We start from the raw sequence: 15,642 nt of genomic DNA on the forward strand, positions 1-15,642 counted from the left end.
AGCTTCCAAACATTTCCTTTAGCCAGCTAAGAATCTTTGGGGCGGATTTTCAGAGCCCTGCTCGCCGGTGAGCCTATTTTACATAGGCCTACCGATGCGCGCAGAGCCCCGGGACTCGTGTAAGTCCCGGGGTTCTCCGAGGGGGGCGTGTCGGGGGGCGGGCCCGAACCGCGCGGCGTTTAGGGGGCGTGCCGGGAGCGTTTCGGGGGCGGACCCGGAGGCGAGGTTACAGCCCGGGGCGGCCCGGGGGCATGGCCGCGACCTCCGGACCCGCCCCCAGGTCGCGTCCCGGCGCGCAGGAGGCCCGCTGACGCGCGGGGATTTACGCCTCCCTCCGGGAGGCGTAAATCCCCCGACAAAGGTAGGGGGGGGCTTAGACAGGGCCGGGTGGGTGGGTTAGGTAGGGGAAGGGAGGGGAAGGTGAGGGGAGGGCAAAAGGAAGTTCCCTCCGAGGCCGCTCCGATTTCGGAGCGGCCTTGGAGGGAACGGGGGTAGGCTGCGTGGCTCGGCGCGCGCCGGCTATACAGAATTAATAGCCTTGCGCGCGCCGATCCAGGATTTTAGTGGATACGCGCGGCTCCGCACGTATCTACTAAAATCCAGCGTACTTTTGCTTGCGCCTGATGCGCCAGCAAAAGTAGGCCTATTCGCATAGTTTGAAAATATACCCCTTTCTGTTCTTTCTTTTGTAATTTCCCATTCCTTGCAGAATGCTTCTAGTTTTGAAATATTCTCGAGTCATTGTATACACTACATTTTTGAGATCTCCCCACTGATTTTCAATAATATTTGTTTGAGGTCTTTGAAGGCCATTCTAATCATACTTTCTTTCCTGTGAGTATGTCATGATTGATTTTGAAGTCAATTTGTTGAAATATCCTGCCTATTTTCAGCTTGGTTCTTCTCAGACTATGGGACATCATTCTAGGATATGTAATTTAGTTGAATCCATTCTTTCTTCACCCACACAGTATTTTCTGTGCCACTGGCTGCAAAGTAACCCCAAACCACAACAGATCTACTTCTGGATGGCAAGATATTATTTTCTTGAAATGCTTCACCCCTTTTTATTTAAATATATCTTGTGTGGTTGTGGCTGAATAGTTCAATTTTAATTTCATCAGTCCAAAATGCTGTTTATCAAGATTTTTTTTTAAACACTTTAGACAATGGGGGTCATTTATCAAAATGCGCTAAGGCGCATGTGATAAGCCCTTAACGCATGCGAAAACGCCTTTAACACATGCGATAGCACCATATCATATGGTGAGATGCAAATCCGAAAAAGAGGAGGAGTTAGGGGTGGGAATGGGCTGAGTTTACCATTTTGCGAAGCCGTATCAAATGGCTTTAATGCCGATCTTAGCTACAACTATTTCAGTAGCATTAAGTCGTGTGATAGCTTGCGTTACAGGGTGGTAAGGGTAGGTGTTAGTGCATTTTGTGATGTCCCTCAAAGGCCTGTTTTAATAGGTTTGAAGCACCCAGAGCACCAGCCTAGCCATCTGAGGGAGGGAGGGGGGAGAGAGAGAGAGAGTGCCTAGCCGTAATGTTCTCTCCATAGATAAGTATTTATATCCCTATGCGGAGGCCCACCTAGTAACTCGAGGTGAGGTTTAGGTATTAGTGTAGGGGGTTAGGGGCCACTTGGACATTCAAAGTGAGACGTACGAACAGAACAGTGGTCTCTTGTGAAGATCTGATGACCTTCGGAGTGAGGAAACTCACTCAAAGATGAGGTTTGTGCAATGTTCTCTCCACCTAGCTTGATGGACTCTCTACCTGGGTAACATCAAGCTAGGTGGAGAGAACATTGCACATATCTCATCTTTGAGTGAGTTTCCTCACTCCGAAGGTCATCAGATCTTCACAAGAGACCACTGTTCTGTTCGTACATCTCACTTTGAATGTCCAAGTGGCCCCTAACCCCCTTCACTAATACCTAAACCTCACTTCGAGTTACTAGGTGGGCCTCTCATAGGGATATAAATACCTATCTATTGAGAGGGCATTATGGCTAGTCTCTCTCCCTCTCGCTCTCGTATGAGCTCCCTGGGACCATTAAAAATGGTCCCCCAGTGGTTGTGTGTAGGAAATACAACAGGTCTGGCACTTATCGCAGAATCTGAAAATGGTTTCACAATTTGCACTAACTTAGCTCTTCACATAGGTATTAGCACAAATTGCGATAAACTGTCTATTAGCATAAAACACACCCCTTTTGCTATCGCATATGATACTTATTGCATTTTGATAAATCCAGGCCAATGAGTTTTATAATGAGGGTGTACAAAAGGTTTCCTTCTGAAAACTCTCCCATGTAGATTATTGTTGTATAAGCAATACTGTGGACAACTGCTCCAGTGACAGCTAAGCTTTTCAGCAGGTCATTTGTAATTTTCTTTGGATTTTGTTTTGCTCATCTGACCAGTTTTGGGCAATTCTAACAGAATTCTTTCTTATTTATTTATTTAATTAATTTATTGGTTTTTATATACCGAATGTTCCTGTATAATATACATATCACACCGGTTTACAAGGAAAAAACTGTCGCCTCGTTGGCAGTTTACATTGAAACAGCTAATGATTAACAATTATTTGCTGAACAATTAACAGGATCAAGAAGGCGCAAGGAGGAACTTAGTGGAACTTACAGTGAACAAAAATATGATTACATTTCAATAATGTACTCTTCAGGAACTTGTGTACAGAGGGGTTGGGGGACCGCGACTATGCTGATATTGTCATTCTTCCTGCTCTTAGCTCTCAGGGAATGCTTGTGTGAAAAACCAAGTCTTAAGTTTCTTTTTGAATGTACTATGGCAAGGTTCAAGGCGAAGGTCTGGAGGTAGCGAGTTCCAGAGTGAAGGGCCCGCGGTGGATAGTGCGCGTTTCCTCAGGGAGGATTTTGCCGGCTGGGTGATTAGCCTGTTCTGGTACGCCCTTCTAGTCGGTTTCTTGGAGGTGTGTAGCTGGAGTTGAAAAGTTAAGTTGAGAGGAGAAATGTTATGTAGAGCCTTGTGTATCATCATGATGGTTTTAAACTGAATCCTGTATTTAATTGGTAGCCAATGGAGATGCTGGAGGATTGGGGTGATATGATCCCTTTTTTTGGCGTTTGTGAGAATTCTTGCCGTGGCGTTCAGGACCATCTGAAGTGGTTTTGTGGTGCAAGCGGGAAGGCCCAGAAGGAGAGAATTGCAGTAGTCCAGTTTCGGGAGTATGATGGCTTGTAGCACCATGCGGAAGTCTCTGTAGAGTAGAAGTGGCTTTAGTTTCTTTAATACTTGTAATTTAAAGAAACATTCTTTTGTGGAGTTATTTACGAATTTGTTGAGGCTGAGCCTGTTGTCTAGAAGTACACCCAGGTCTCTTACTTGAGGTGAAGTGAGGTTCATGGAGGTATCCGGACGTTGGTTAGCGGTAGGAGAGGTGGGTGGGACATAATTTTCAGGAGCTATAAGGAGGATTTCGGTTTTGTTTGTGTTTAAAACCAGGTTGAGGCTGGCGAGTAGTTTGTTGATTGCTGAGAGGCAATTATTCCAGAATGACAAGGATTTTGTAATCCACTATAGGGATGAGAATTTGTATGTCATCCGCGTATAGGAAGTGTGTTAGCTTGAGGTTGGTAAGTAAATGACAGAGCGGGAGAAGATATATATTGAAAAGAGTGGGTAAAAGAGATGATCCTTGCGGTACCCCCATTTTGGATTCAATGGGGTGAGACTCTTTGTTGTTTATCTTGACCTTGTAAGATCTGTTCTCGAGAAACGATTTGAACCAGTTGAATGCTGCTCCTGTGATGCCAATGTCAGTTAGACGCTGAAGGAGGCACGAGTGGTTCACGGTGTCGAACGCTGATGAGAGATCCAGAAGTGCGAGGAGGCAAGGTTGTCCTTTTTTCAGATTAATGATAATAGTGTCTGATAGTGAGGCTAATAGCGATTCGGTGTTCCGGGTCTTACGGAAACCAAATTGGTTAGTGGTGAGGATGTTGTTTTCGTCAAGGAATTCTGAAAGTTGTCTGTTAACAACCTTCTCCTTAATTTTGGCAATCATGGGAAGGTTTGCTATGGGTCTGAAGTTAGCTGGGTCTGAGGTGGGAAGGTTTGTTTTTTTGAGGAGTGGCTTGAGCATTGCCAACTTGAGTTGGTTAGGGACTTGGCCTTGGGCGAGAGAGCAGTTAATGATGTCTGCAACGGGTTTGGCAATGATGTTAGTGATCGAACTCAGCAGATTGGAAGGAATGTGATCTAAAGGATGAGAGGATGGTTTTATCTTCTTAAGGATGTTCTCAATTTCTAAGGTGGACGTGGGCTCAAAGGTGTCGAGCGTTGCTGGGGTTGTGTTGGGTTGTTGTACGGTTGGGTGCGAAGATTGAGAACTGTGGTTGATTGAGTAATTTGGGTGCGGAGATGGCCCCTTGAGAGGGGCTACGAGTGTGGTGATTTTATTGTCGAAGAAGTCTGCCAGTTCATTAGCTTTGTTGAGAGCTTGTTCTTGACCTCCCCAGATCATGCCCTGATCTCAACAGCACCATATAATACTTATTTCTTAACAATGTTTCTGACAGTTAAAATGCTAGCTGGAAGTGTTCAGATATAACCTTCCCTTGCTCTGAAAGAGTGAATTGTCTTCATTTTTAAATATGCAAACAGTGGCTTAGAGGAACTCAGAGTTGTTGAAAGTAGACAGAACAATCAGTCTGTATTTGTTAAACTATAGAATTGTGTTCACCTAAATAATTGAAGGCCTAATAAATCAATCAACATTTTGGGCCTTATTAACAAATTATCAGGCTGAGCGCACCATTTTAACCACATTTGGATGCATGTATTGGATGCGCATCCCACTATCCCTTATACAATAAGGGGTTTAGCGTGTCTAAAACGTGCATACAAACCTCCCCTCCCCCCAAAACTAGTAGCGCTCATAAAATGCAAATGCATGTTGATGAGGCTATTAGTCATTCACCTAGGATACAGTGTAAAAAAAAAAAATGTGCAGCCAATCTGCACCTTTTATGCTCAGAAATTAGCGCCTGCCCAAGGGCACGTGTTAATTTCTGAGCAGCCCGTAAAAGTGTACAGAAAAGCAGAAAATACTGCTTTTCTGTAAATCATCTTACTTAATATCGTGATGATATTAAGTTGGAGGAACAAAAAGATTTAAAAAAAAAATATTTTTTTAAATTTAAAAAATTTGCTGGCAGGTCAGGTTAGGAAACCAACGCTCAATTTTATGAGCATCCATTTTCATAACCCGTGGCTGTGCACAGGTTAGGAAAACAGATGCACTTAAAATTGAGCATCCGCTTTCCTAACCTATGGACAGCCGACCTCTCCTGGGCTTCCGCTGCTAAGGAGGTTCTAGGGGCATGCTATTGTCCCTAGCGCCTCCTTTTTAGCATGATCCCTCATTTAAATACAGTATTGTGCGCCCAGGATACACTTTATTGTATCGGCCAAAGTTGTTTTTTAAAGTATTAATCAGCTGGAAGGCGCTGCACATGCCAGCTTCACTTTATTATTATTTTTAATCTGTTAAAATCAGGAAATAGTAATTTTGCATTAAAAATGTCAGAATGTTTTTAACTTTGTACCATGTAGAGGTTGTATCAGCTATTGTTCTCGTAGAGATTCTTGGAAACATACAGTTTGACCTGAGCTGCCTAAACTGTAGATTGTAATATTTAACTCATTCTATATCTTCTGCAGGACATTTAGGGATGTGCAACTGGAAAAAATTTCATTTGTTTGCTGTTTTTGTTTGTTAAATTTTGTTTCTATTTAGTGTACACTAAAAACAATGAAAAAAATGAATGCACATCCCTAATAAATCAAGCAAATGAAAAATAAGATGAATTATTGCATGCCTTGTGTAAAGATATGACTTTGGGTTGTATTTGTACTATAACTGTGTCTAGAAGTGACTTAATTTACATTGTTGGAAGTTTCCTGAGTAAATTTCAAAAATTGAAAAAGAATTAAAAAAAAAAAAAAAAAAAAAAGAATTTATATTGTTTACATTTTATGTATGGTACTGCATTTAACTTTTTTTTTAATGAAAAAGTGGTGATAAAGATCTGGTCCATCTCCATTTTGTTTGTGAGGAATGACCATACTGACCTTTATTAGTGTTGAAGTAAAGAATGAATTCATTAAACTTATGCATTTAATAATCATTTCATAATGTAGTGCTTCTTAGCTAAAGTTTCTTCAGATCCTCTCAGTGTGTCTCAAACCATAGTAGCTCTCAAGAATACTAGCAAGCTTGCAAAAATGTGACTATAGCCACCCCTTGCTCCATCCTAGTCCGTCTCCAGTTGCCAGGTGATTTGTGGCAGGTAAAAATGTGTAGCGCTTCTCTCTGGGTATTGCTGCTAGCAGTGTTGCACTGAGCACAGTCCCTCATCAGTCCGACCATTCTTCCCATGGGATTCATTTTTAAACAATTTGATTTGAAAATCTCCCCCCCCCCCCCCCCCCCAAAAAAAATACACATCAAAGTTTAGGATGGTAGCTAAGACTGAAACTTTAGTGGGTTTGCAATGTTCAATTTATTTACAATTGTTTTTCAGAAAAATAGCTGATGTTTCACCTGATACTTCTTTGATAAAATATTGGTGTTTTGTTTGTATCTTTTATTTTGTATAACTTTCCTTCCTTCTGATCCTTGCTGATTTTTAGTTAACAGAAGCTGCTCCTCCCTCTCCTCCCGTTGTCCCTGTGATCCCTGTCCTGCCAGTCCTTGCTGAGACCACTGTCATCCCATCCACCACACCACAGGTTTTTATTGTTTCTCTTTTAAGTTTTTCACTTTATTTTAGTATTTTACAGGAATGTTTCTGGCATAGAAAACTATGTATATGGAATATTCTGCATATCCATTGGTATATATGTGCATTATGATTTTTTTTTTAATATTAGCACCTTTTATATGGTCTTAAGGTACTATTCAAAATGTTCTATCTTCAAGCTTTTTTGTATATATCTAGTTACCAATTGAAATGCCTAAGTTTACCTCATAAGCAACTTCTAATATCCAGTAAATCATTTTAAGTTACAACATTCAATTAGCGTGCCCTGATATATTTAGTTTTGGAAAATGCCATCTTCACAACTAGAAATATCCCTGTAAATTCTGGTCGAAGTTTGTTTTTTAAGATTTTATTTTTGTCTGTAAATTGATTAACATTGCTATGCTTTCTACTAACTGTATGCATTGGTAGTATATATAATCATTAATTCATTCTGTTGTATTTGTTGGGATATAGAAATATGTGCCATGATATTCAGAATTCAAGTATACACTAATTTGTAATAGTTAAGCAGCTTAGTGAAGAGTTTCATGTCTTAGGGGGAAAATGCTTAATGGGTAATACTTGACTCTTCATTCTAAGAGGAAGGAACATTGCATCCACTTAAGCATCTACTAACATTTTTAAATTGAGATGTTTCCCATCCTTTTAACAACTGGAAATACCCATTGTTACAAATATCAGGTTTTTGACTAGTGCCTTTTTCTAACTTATTTATGACTGATTATAATACACTGTTTTTATAGAAAAATATTTTAAGTTCCTTTGTATCTGATTGTCTAATCCTATTTAAGCTGAGTAATGTTTTCCTTCTACGGAATTATTCCTATTGCACTAAAATTATGAGCGGTATGTTCTAGTAATAGGACTATTAACCTAGTCACGGAAATCCTTGCATATGAGTTTAAGAATGTCTGCCGATACTGGGTAATTCATTTTATTTTCATGTGCTATAACTTACTGAACTGCATTTATACTTACGTAATAAAAATAGCAGCTTTCCTCATCCTTTCTCCCCTTTCAAAACTTGTTTAAATCAAGAACCAAAATTGTCAGCCAGATTTGTAAAATGTTAAGCCTTGGAGGTAGTTGCATACATTTCACAGTTGTTAAAATGTAAAACAAATTGGGATCCTGTTCTGACAAAAAAACACAATTAATGTAAATTTTGAATCTAAACACTTATTTTTCTTATACTCAGGCTTTGTTTTTATTATTTACGTTGTGCTAGCTTCTACTTTTCAGTACTGGGCTTCTGCAGCCTTTTGCAGGCCATCAGTATATATATTTTTAAATTGTGTTTATGGCCCTTGCTCCTTTGGTCTTCCAGCTCAGTTGAAACTGGCCTTTACTGGGCAACAGCACCATAAGCCATTTGCACTGTCCTGGGTATTTCCTTTATTTTTGTAATCTTCCCTAGACCAGCTATAAGCCACAGACTACAATTCCATGAGGAACCCGATGTGTGCATCCTAGTTCCCAGCTAGTATTTTCTATCAATGAGCAATGGTTGGGAATCCCTCCTGTCCCATAACAGGAGTTATGTTGCTTTTACCAATTTTTCTATACTAATGGACCCAAAAGTAATATTTTTGTTGTTCTGACATTCAGTCTTAGGGCAATAAAACTGTCTTCTGATTGGTCAGCATTCCTTTTATTAATAGCAGGAGGGTCGAGTGACCTATAGATGAAGACAGATGGTTGATTTTTGAGGAATGCAATTGCTTCTGCAACCTAGAAAAAATTCTCTAGGGAGTTTTTCATCAGAATAGGAAAGTATCTCCAGGTTTGTTTCAACAGGCAATAGTTTTTACATTTAACATGTGCATAAATTTACTTAATCATTAAAAAGAAGCTGGGCTTTACACAGGTAACTATATGCATTTCCACCACAAAAATATCAAGAGATTGCTGTGGAATTATGCTTTAAGGGTCCAAACCTATCCACGGTATAGCATTTGTATACAGGTGGAAGCACAGAGATTAATACTAGTATTTATAAATTATGGGGCTTCTGCTGCACAGTTTATAAAATACAGTATATTTGTGCTCCAAATGTTTGCACATGAATGTTTCAGTACATGCTTATATTTCCAATGCAAAAAAAGCATTTTATCCATTTTATAAAAATACATGCACATATTTCAAATGTGAAATAGTTGTGCTCATACGTTTGGATAGCGCTGGCAAAATTAGTAAGTTGTGTAGCATTTTAAGAAAACAGTGATCAGACAAAACATATGTATGTTATTTTTAATGTTTTAAATTAAACTATTATGCATCACAGAATAACACAATCATTAAACAAACCATAGCAATAAGGAAAATAATAAAATGGTCCTGTTCAAAAGTTTGCATACCCTTAGTTCTTATTGTCATGTATTGCCTCCTTTTGTATCACTGATGGCTTGCAGTCTTTGTGATAGTTGTGAATGAGGCCCTTTTATTTTCTTATATAGTAAAGATGCCCATTCCTCTTGGCAAAAAGTCTCCAGATCCTGTAAATGATTTGGTTGTCTAGCATGAATTGCCTGTTTCAGTTCTCCCCAAAGTGGCTCAATGATGTTGAAGTTAGGAGACTGTGATGGCCACTTCAGAACCTTCACTTTCTTCTGTAGCCACTGAAGGATCGACTTGGCCTTATGTTTCAGATCATTGTCAAGTTAGAAAGCCCAAGTGTGCCCTATGTGCAGCTTCCTGGATGATGAATGTAAATTCTCCTTCAATATTTTCTGATAAGATGCATTCATCCTGCCAATTAATTTTGTCTAAATTCCCTGTACTGATGTAGCTTGCACAGGCTCAAAACAGCAGAGACCACCTCCATTCTTCGCGATAGGAATGGTTTACTTCTCTTGATAGCGTTTATGGTTGTGACCATAAAGTTCAATTATTTTGTTCCGGAAGTTTTGAGGTTTCTGTAGAGGCTGTTTGGCATATTGTAAGTGGGTTGTTTTGCAGCATTGGTGCACCAGTGGCTTTTTTTCTGGCAACTTTACCATGCATCCTATTATTGTGCATATTGAATTACCCATATCATTTTGTTTCAGAGAACCCTGTATTTCAGTAGAAGTTGCTTGTGGGTTTTTGTGCATCTTGACAAATTTTCCTGGCAGATGTGTCTGAAATCTTTCTTGGTCTGCCTTGGTATTAACAGAACCCATAATTTTCCACTTCTTGATCAGTTTGAACAGTACTGATTGGTATTTTCAAATCTTTGGATATCTTTTTATATCCTTTTACTGAATTTTGCTCACAAATTCTTTGACAGTTCTTTTGATTTCCCCATGCTTCAGTAGCCACAAGTCAGTGCAGCCCTGGATGAAATGCACAAGGGTTCTCAAGAGCCAAGAAACTCACTGACTGTTTGTACACAGACACTAATTACAATCAAACAAAGCGTAAGTGTGGATACCTACCCTTCATTGCCATCTCAACCTGTATGTGTCAGCTTGAGTGTATATTATCAGCCCAAATATTCAAGGGTGTGCAAACGTTTGAACAGGACCATTTTATTATTTTCCAGGGAAAGCAAACCAATTTGGCAGTGCAATAATAATGGGAGATTTCAATTACCCCAATATTGACTGGGTAAATGTAACATCAGGACTTGCTAGAGACATAAAGTTCCTGGATGTAATAAATGATTGCTTCATGGAGCAATTGGTTCAGTAACCAACAAGAGAGGGAGCTATTTTAGATTTAATTCTTAGTGGAACACAAGATTTGGTGAGAGAAGTAATGTATAAAGTAATGTATTAAGTAATATATAAAGGTTACAATGTATAAAGTAATGCATAATTGTTACAATGTCAAAGTAATGTCTCTATGTTACATTTAAAAATGTTCCTACGTATAAGTTAGTTACAATGTAAAAATAGTACGACCCCTCCGTCATACTATTACCCTGTTATAATGTGAACCGATGTGATGTACACCAACGAATGTCTGTATATAAAAGCAAATAAATAATAATAAAAGAAGTAACGGTGGTGGGGCTACTTGGCAACAGTGATCATAATACGATCAAATTTAAACTACTAACTGGAAGGGGGACAATAAGTAAATCTGCAGCTCTAACACTAAATTTTAAAAAGGGAAACTGATAAAATGAGGAAAATAGAAAAAAACTGAAAGGTGCAGCTGCAAAGGTTAAAAGTGTTCAACAGGCTTGGAAATTGTTTAAAAATACAATCCTAGAGGCGCAGTCCATATGTATTCCGCACATTAAGAAAGGTGGAAGGAAGGCAAAACAATTAAGGTCATGGTTAAAAGGTGAGGTGAAAGAGGCTATTTTAGCCAAAACAAATCCTTCAAAAATTGGAAGAAGGATCCATCTGAAGAAAATAGGATAAAACATAAGCATTGTCAAGGTAAGTGTAAAACATTGTTAAGACAGGCGAAGAGAGAATTTGAAATGAAGTTGGCCATAGAGGCAAAAACTCATAATAAAAACTTTTTAAAATATATCCAAAGCAAGAAACCTGTGAGGGAGTCGGTTGGACCATTAGATGTTAGAGGGGTTAAAGGGGCTCTTAGGGAAGATAAGGCCATTGCAGAAAGACTAAATGAATTCTTTGCCTCCGTGTTTACTAATGAGGATGTTGGAGATGCCAGTTCCAGAGGTGGTTTTCAGGGGTGATGAGTCAGACGAACGGAACGAAATCACTGTGAACCTGGAAGATGTAGGTAGGCCAGATTAACAAACTAAAGAGTGGCAAATCACCTGGACTGGATGGTATGCATCCTAGGGTTCTGAAGGAACTAAAAAATGAAATTTCTGATCTATTAGTTAAAATTTGTAACCTATCATTAAAATCATCCATTGTACCTGAAGACTGGAGGGTGGCCAATGTAACCCCAATATTTAAAAAAGGCTCCAGGGGCGATCCGGGTAACTATAGACCAGTGAGCCTGACTTCAGTGCCGGGAAAAATAGTGGAAACTATTCTCAAGATCAAAATCATAGAGCATATAGAAAGACATGATTTAATAGGACACAGTCAACATGGATTTACCCAAGGGAAGTCTTGCCTAACAAATCTTCATTTTTTTGAAGGGGTTAATAAACATGTGGATAAAGGTGAACCGGTAGATGTAGTGTATTTGGATTTTCAGAAGGCGTTTGACAAAGTCCCTCATGAGAGGCTTCCACGAAAACTAAAAAGTCATGGGATAGGAGGCGATGTCCTTTCGTGGATTACAATCTGGTTAAAAGACAGGAAATAGAGAGTAGGATTAAATGGTCTATTTTCTCAGTGGAAAAGGGTGGACAATGGAGTGCCTCAGGGATCTGTACTTGGACCGGTGCTTTTCAATATATATATATATATATATATATATATATATATATATATATATATATATAAATGATCTGGAAAGGAATACGATGAGTGATGTTATCAGATTTGCGGATGATACAAAATTATTCAGAGTAGTTAAATCACAAGCAGACTGTGATACATTACAGGAGGACCTTGCAAGACTGGAAGATTGGTCATCCAAATGGCAGATGAAATTTAATGTGGACAAGTGCAAGGTGTTGCATATAGGGAAAAATAACCCTTGCTGTAGTTACACGATGTTAGGTTCCATATTAGGAGCTACCACCCAGGAAAAAGATCTAGGCATCATAGTGGATAATACTTTAAAATCGTCGGCTCAGTGTGCTGCAGCAGTCAAAAAAGCAAATAGAATGTTAGGAATTATTAGGAAGGGAATGGTTAATAGAACGGAAAATGTCATAATGCCTCTGTATCGCTCCATGGTGAGACCACACCTTGAATATTGTATACAATTCTGGTCGCTGCACCTCAAAAAAGATATAGTTGCGATGGAGAAGGTATAGAGAAGGGCAACCAAAATGATAAAGGGGATGGAACAGCTCTCCTATGAGGAAAAGCTGAAGAGGTTGGGGCTGTTCAGCTTGGAGAAGAGACGGCTGAGGGGGGATATGATAGAGGTCTTTAAGATCATGAGAGGTCTTGAACGAGTAGATGTGACTCGGTTATTTACACTTTCGAATAATAGAAGGACTAGGGTGCATTCCATGAAGTTAGCAAATAGCACATTTAAGACTAATAGGAGAAAATTCTTTTTCACTCAACGCACAATAAAGCTCTGGAATTTTTTGCCAGGGGATGTGGTTAGTGCAGTTAGTGTAGCTGGGTTCAAAAAAGGTTTGGATAAGCTCTTGGAGGAGAAGTCCATTAATGGCTATTAATCAATTATACTTACGGTATAGCCACTGCTATTAATTGCATCAGTAGCATGGGTTCTTCTTAGTGTTTGGATAATTGCCATGTTCTTGTGGCCTGGTTTTGGCCTCTGTTGGAAACAGGATGCTGGGCTTGATGGACCCTTGGTCTGATCCACCATGGCAATTTCTTATGTTCTTATGTTCCTTATTGATATGGTATAATGATTGTGCTGTTCTATGATGCATAATAGTTTAATTTGAAGCACATTAAAAACACATGTTTTGTCTGATCACTCATGTTTTCTTAAAATGCTACACATCTTACAAATTCTGCCAGGGGTAGGTAAACTTATGAGCACAACTGTAATTGTGACATTGAGCAAGTAAATACCCATAATTAAATGTAGAGGCAAGTATTTTATAAAGTATGCATGTATACTGTTTAGAAAATACTTGCACAAATACTTGGAATCACCCATTTGTCCATACCTCCACCAGTTCACCCAGACCCTCTACACTTCATCCTGAGCCCCCACCAGTTTACCTAGATATCCCACACAAAAACTACAGTTAAGTTTTTCATTTGTGCAAATTAATTAGGTTTAAGTGTCCAAACAAATTTGCTAATGTACATGTGTTTCTCACAGGACAAGCAGGATGGTAGTCCTCACATTTGGGTGACAGTGGACGGAGCCCTGTTACGGGCTCTGTCAAAGTTTTCTGTCAAAGTTTCTATAAAGCTTTGACTGACACTGGCCCATTGAGTGCACTGAGCATGCTCAGACTGCAGTTATCCCTGTGACCACAGGTGTCTCCCCTCAGTTTTCTTTTTTCCACTCTGCAGTAAGCATAGCGGTTAGGAGCTCTGTGAGAAATTCTCACAATTTTTCTTACGGAAACACTTAAACCTTTACTTCACAAACACTTTTTCCCTGCATGGGACTCCCTTCGCGTACATTTAATCGATGCTTGATGATTACTATGTCCGGTTTTTCGGTCGATTCCTGTCACCTCACTACAGTTTCCCCGGCCTACTAACCGAATTGCGGCCTTCTCTCTCCCTATGTTTTCACAGTTAGCCCCACATAGCCTGCAAGTGTCCTCCTGTGACCCTCTGCCTGTTTATTAGTGCTAGTGGGATAGGGACTTCCACGGTTACTGTTGCCGCCAGGGCCTCTGTCGAATTCATACCTCGGTACCTTCGTACAGTCGATGCCCCCATCGCTACCGTCTGTACTACCATCCAGTCTGTCATGCCTTTTTCGATGCCATCGACACCCCCCCCCCCCCCCCCCCGCTGTCCGTCTATGCCATCAATCCCTGCATCGATTCTTTCAGTGCCATCAATGTTTTCATCATGGCGTTGATTTTTCAATCGATGTCATCGATGCCCGGGTGGATACCATCGATGCACGCCTTGGTGTCATCTGTGCCATCGATGCCCGGGTCGGTGCCATCTAATTCACACCTTGGTGCCATTGGCGCCGGGGCCGTTGACGCCCGTGGCTGTGCCATTGGTGCTGTCGATGCCCGTGGCGGCGCCCATGGCTGTGCCGTTGGTGCCGTTGACGCCCGTGGCAGCACCGTCGACGCCCACATCGTTTCCAACAATGCGGCCATCGATGCCGGTATCAGTTTCCCGATGCCATCGATGTCTATTCGATTCTTCAATGCCACATCATTTCCATCGATACCTACGCCGATGCCATCGGTGCCTCCGTCACTGTTATCGTTGCTCTGCCCGGGCCATCGACGTTTTTTTCATCTATATTTTTGACGATACCCTCGAGGCCGCTTCTATGCCGCCATCGAGACTGTCAGTACTGACATAGCACCTACATGCAATGCCCTCGCCTAAACACAGTGTTCCATGCTTTGGGTTCTTAACTAAAGCCCCGTATCAGCCTACGACACTACATAGTGCCAGAAGCAGTGCAGGCATGCTGACAGTCTGTCATCATTCACCATCCAAGACAGCAAGGGCATCTGCCTCGGCGCTGGGGAAAGACCAGGCCGAGCACCGTGGCACTCATTGTCACTGGCACGGTGACCGTCCACCACCGACGCCATCCAAGACATCGGTGCTCTCCTACTCTGTGCTGGAGAATGCCTGGGCCAAGCAACGTCGCTACTGCCACTGTCACTGTTCCACACAGTGCTGGCAGTACTTGGTGCTCCAGAATGACCGGACCGAGTTCCGAGGAATTCTGCACTGGCGTCACGATACATCGACCCGCTGCAAAGAGGGTCGAGTTCATGAGTCATAATGGCTCCCCTGTACCCGAGGCGTTCCCCACAGATACCGGTGCGGGGCTCTGACCCTTCACAAATTACTGTGGGAGCGCCAGACACGCTCAGCCTGTCTCCTCTGTACCTGCACTACCATACCAGGTTACAGAGTTGAGTCGGACGTTTACGTCCTTCAGGCTGTCCATCGATGCCTCCTGAAATCCATGGAACCATCGATCTTCACCGGCTCGTCCTTCTGCGATCCACGACGGATGGTAAGTACTCTAATCCCGCTTCAGCGACAAACCCATTGAGACCTGTTCTCTAAATTGGACCATATGGTTGGAAAGGTTCTAGGTTGTCTTGTCTTCCAAGAACCGCATTAGTGTCACAT

At 41.0% G+C, this 15,642-nt stretch overlaps 1 protein-coding gene across 17 annotated transcripts in view; it reads left to right on the plus strand.

The window, feature by feature from the left end:
* DLG1 (discs large MAGUK scaffold protein 1) overlaps positions 1-15,642 on the plus strand; it is an 890,153-nt gene that overhangs the window by 343,492 nt on the left and 531,019 nt on the right. For 8 of the 17 annotated variants that reach the window (XM_029615884.1, XM_029615888.1, XM_029615886.1 and 5 more), the window contains exon 5: positions 6,690-6,788. The exons of the other annotated variants lie outside the window; for them this stretch is intronic. In XM_029615884.1, the coding sequence (XP_029471744.1) occupies positions 6,690-6,788 (99 nt within the window). The remainder of the gene's footprint in view (positions 1-6,689; positions 6,789-15,642) is intronic. 17 annotated transcript variants of the gene reach the window in all.

The sequence above is a fragment of the Rhinatrema bivittatum genome, chromosome 9 (assembly GCF_901001135.1).
Source record: "Rhinatrema bivittatum chromosome 9, aRhiBiv1.1, whole genome shotgun sequence".
In the NCBI taxonomy this organism is placed as follows: Eukaryota; Metazoa; Chordata; class Amphibia; order Gymnophiona; family Rhinatrematidae; genus Rhinatrema; species Rhinatrema bivittatum.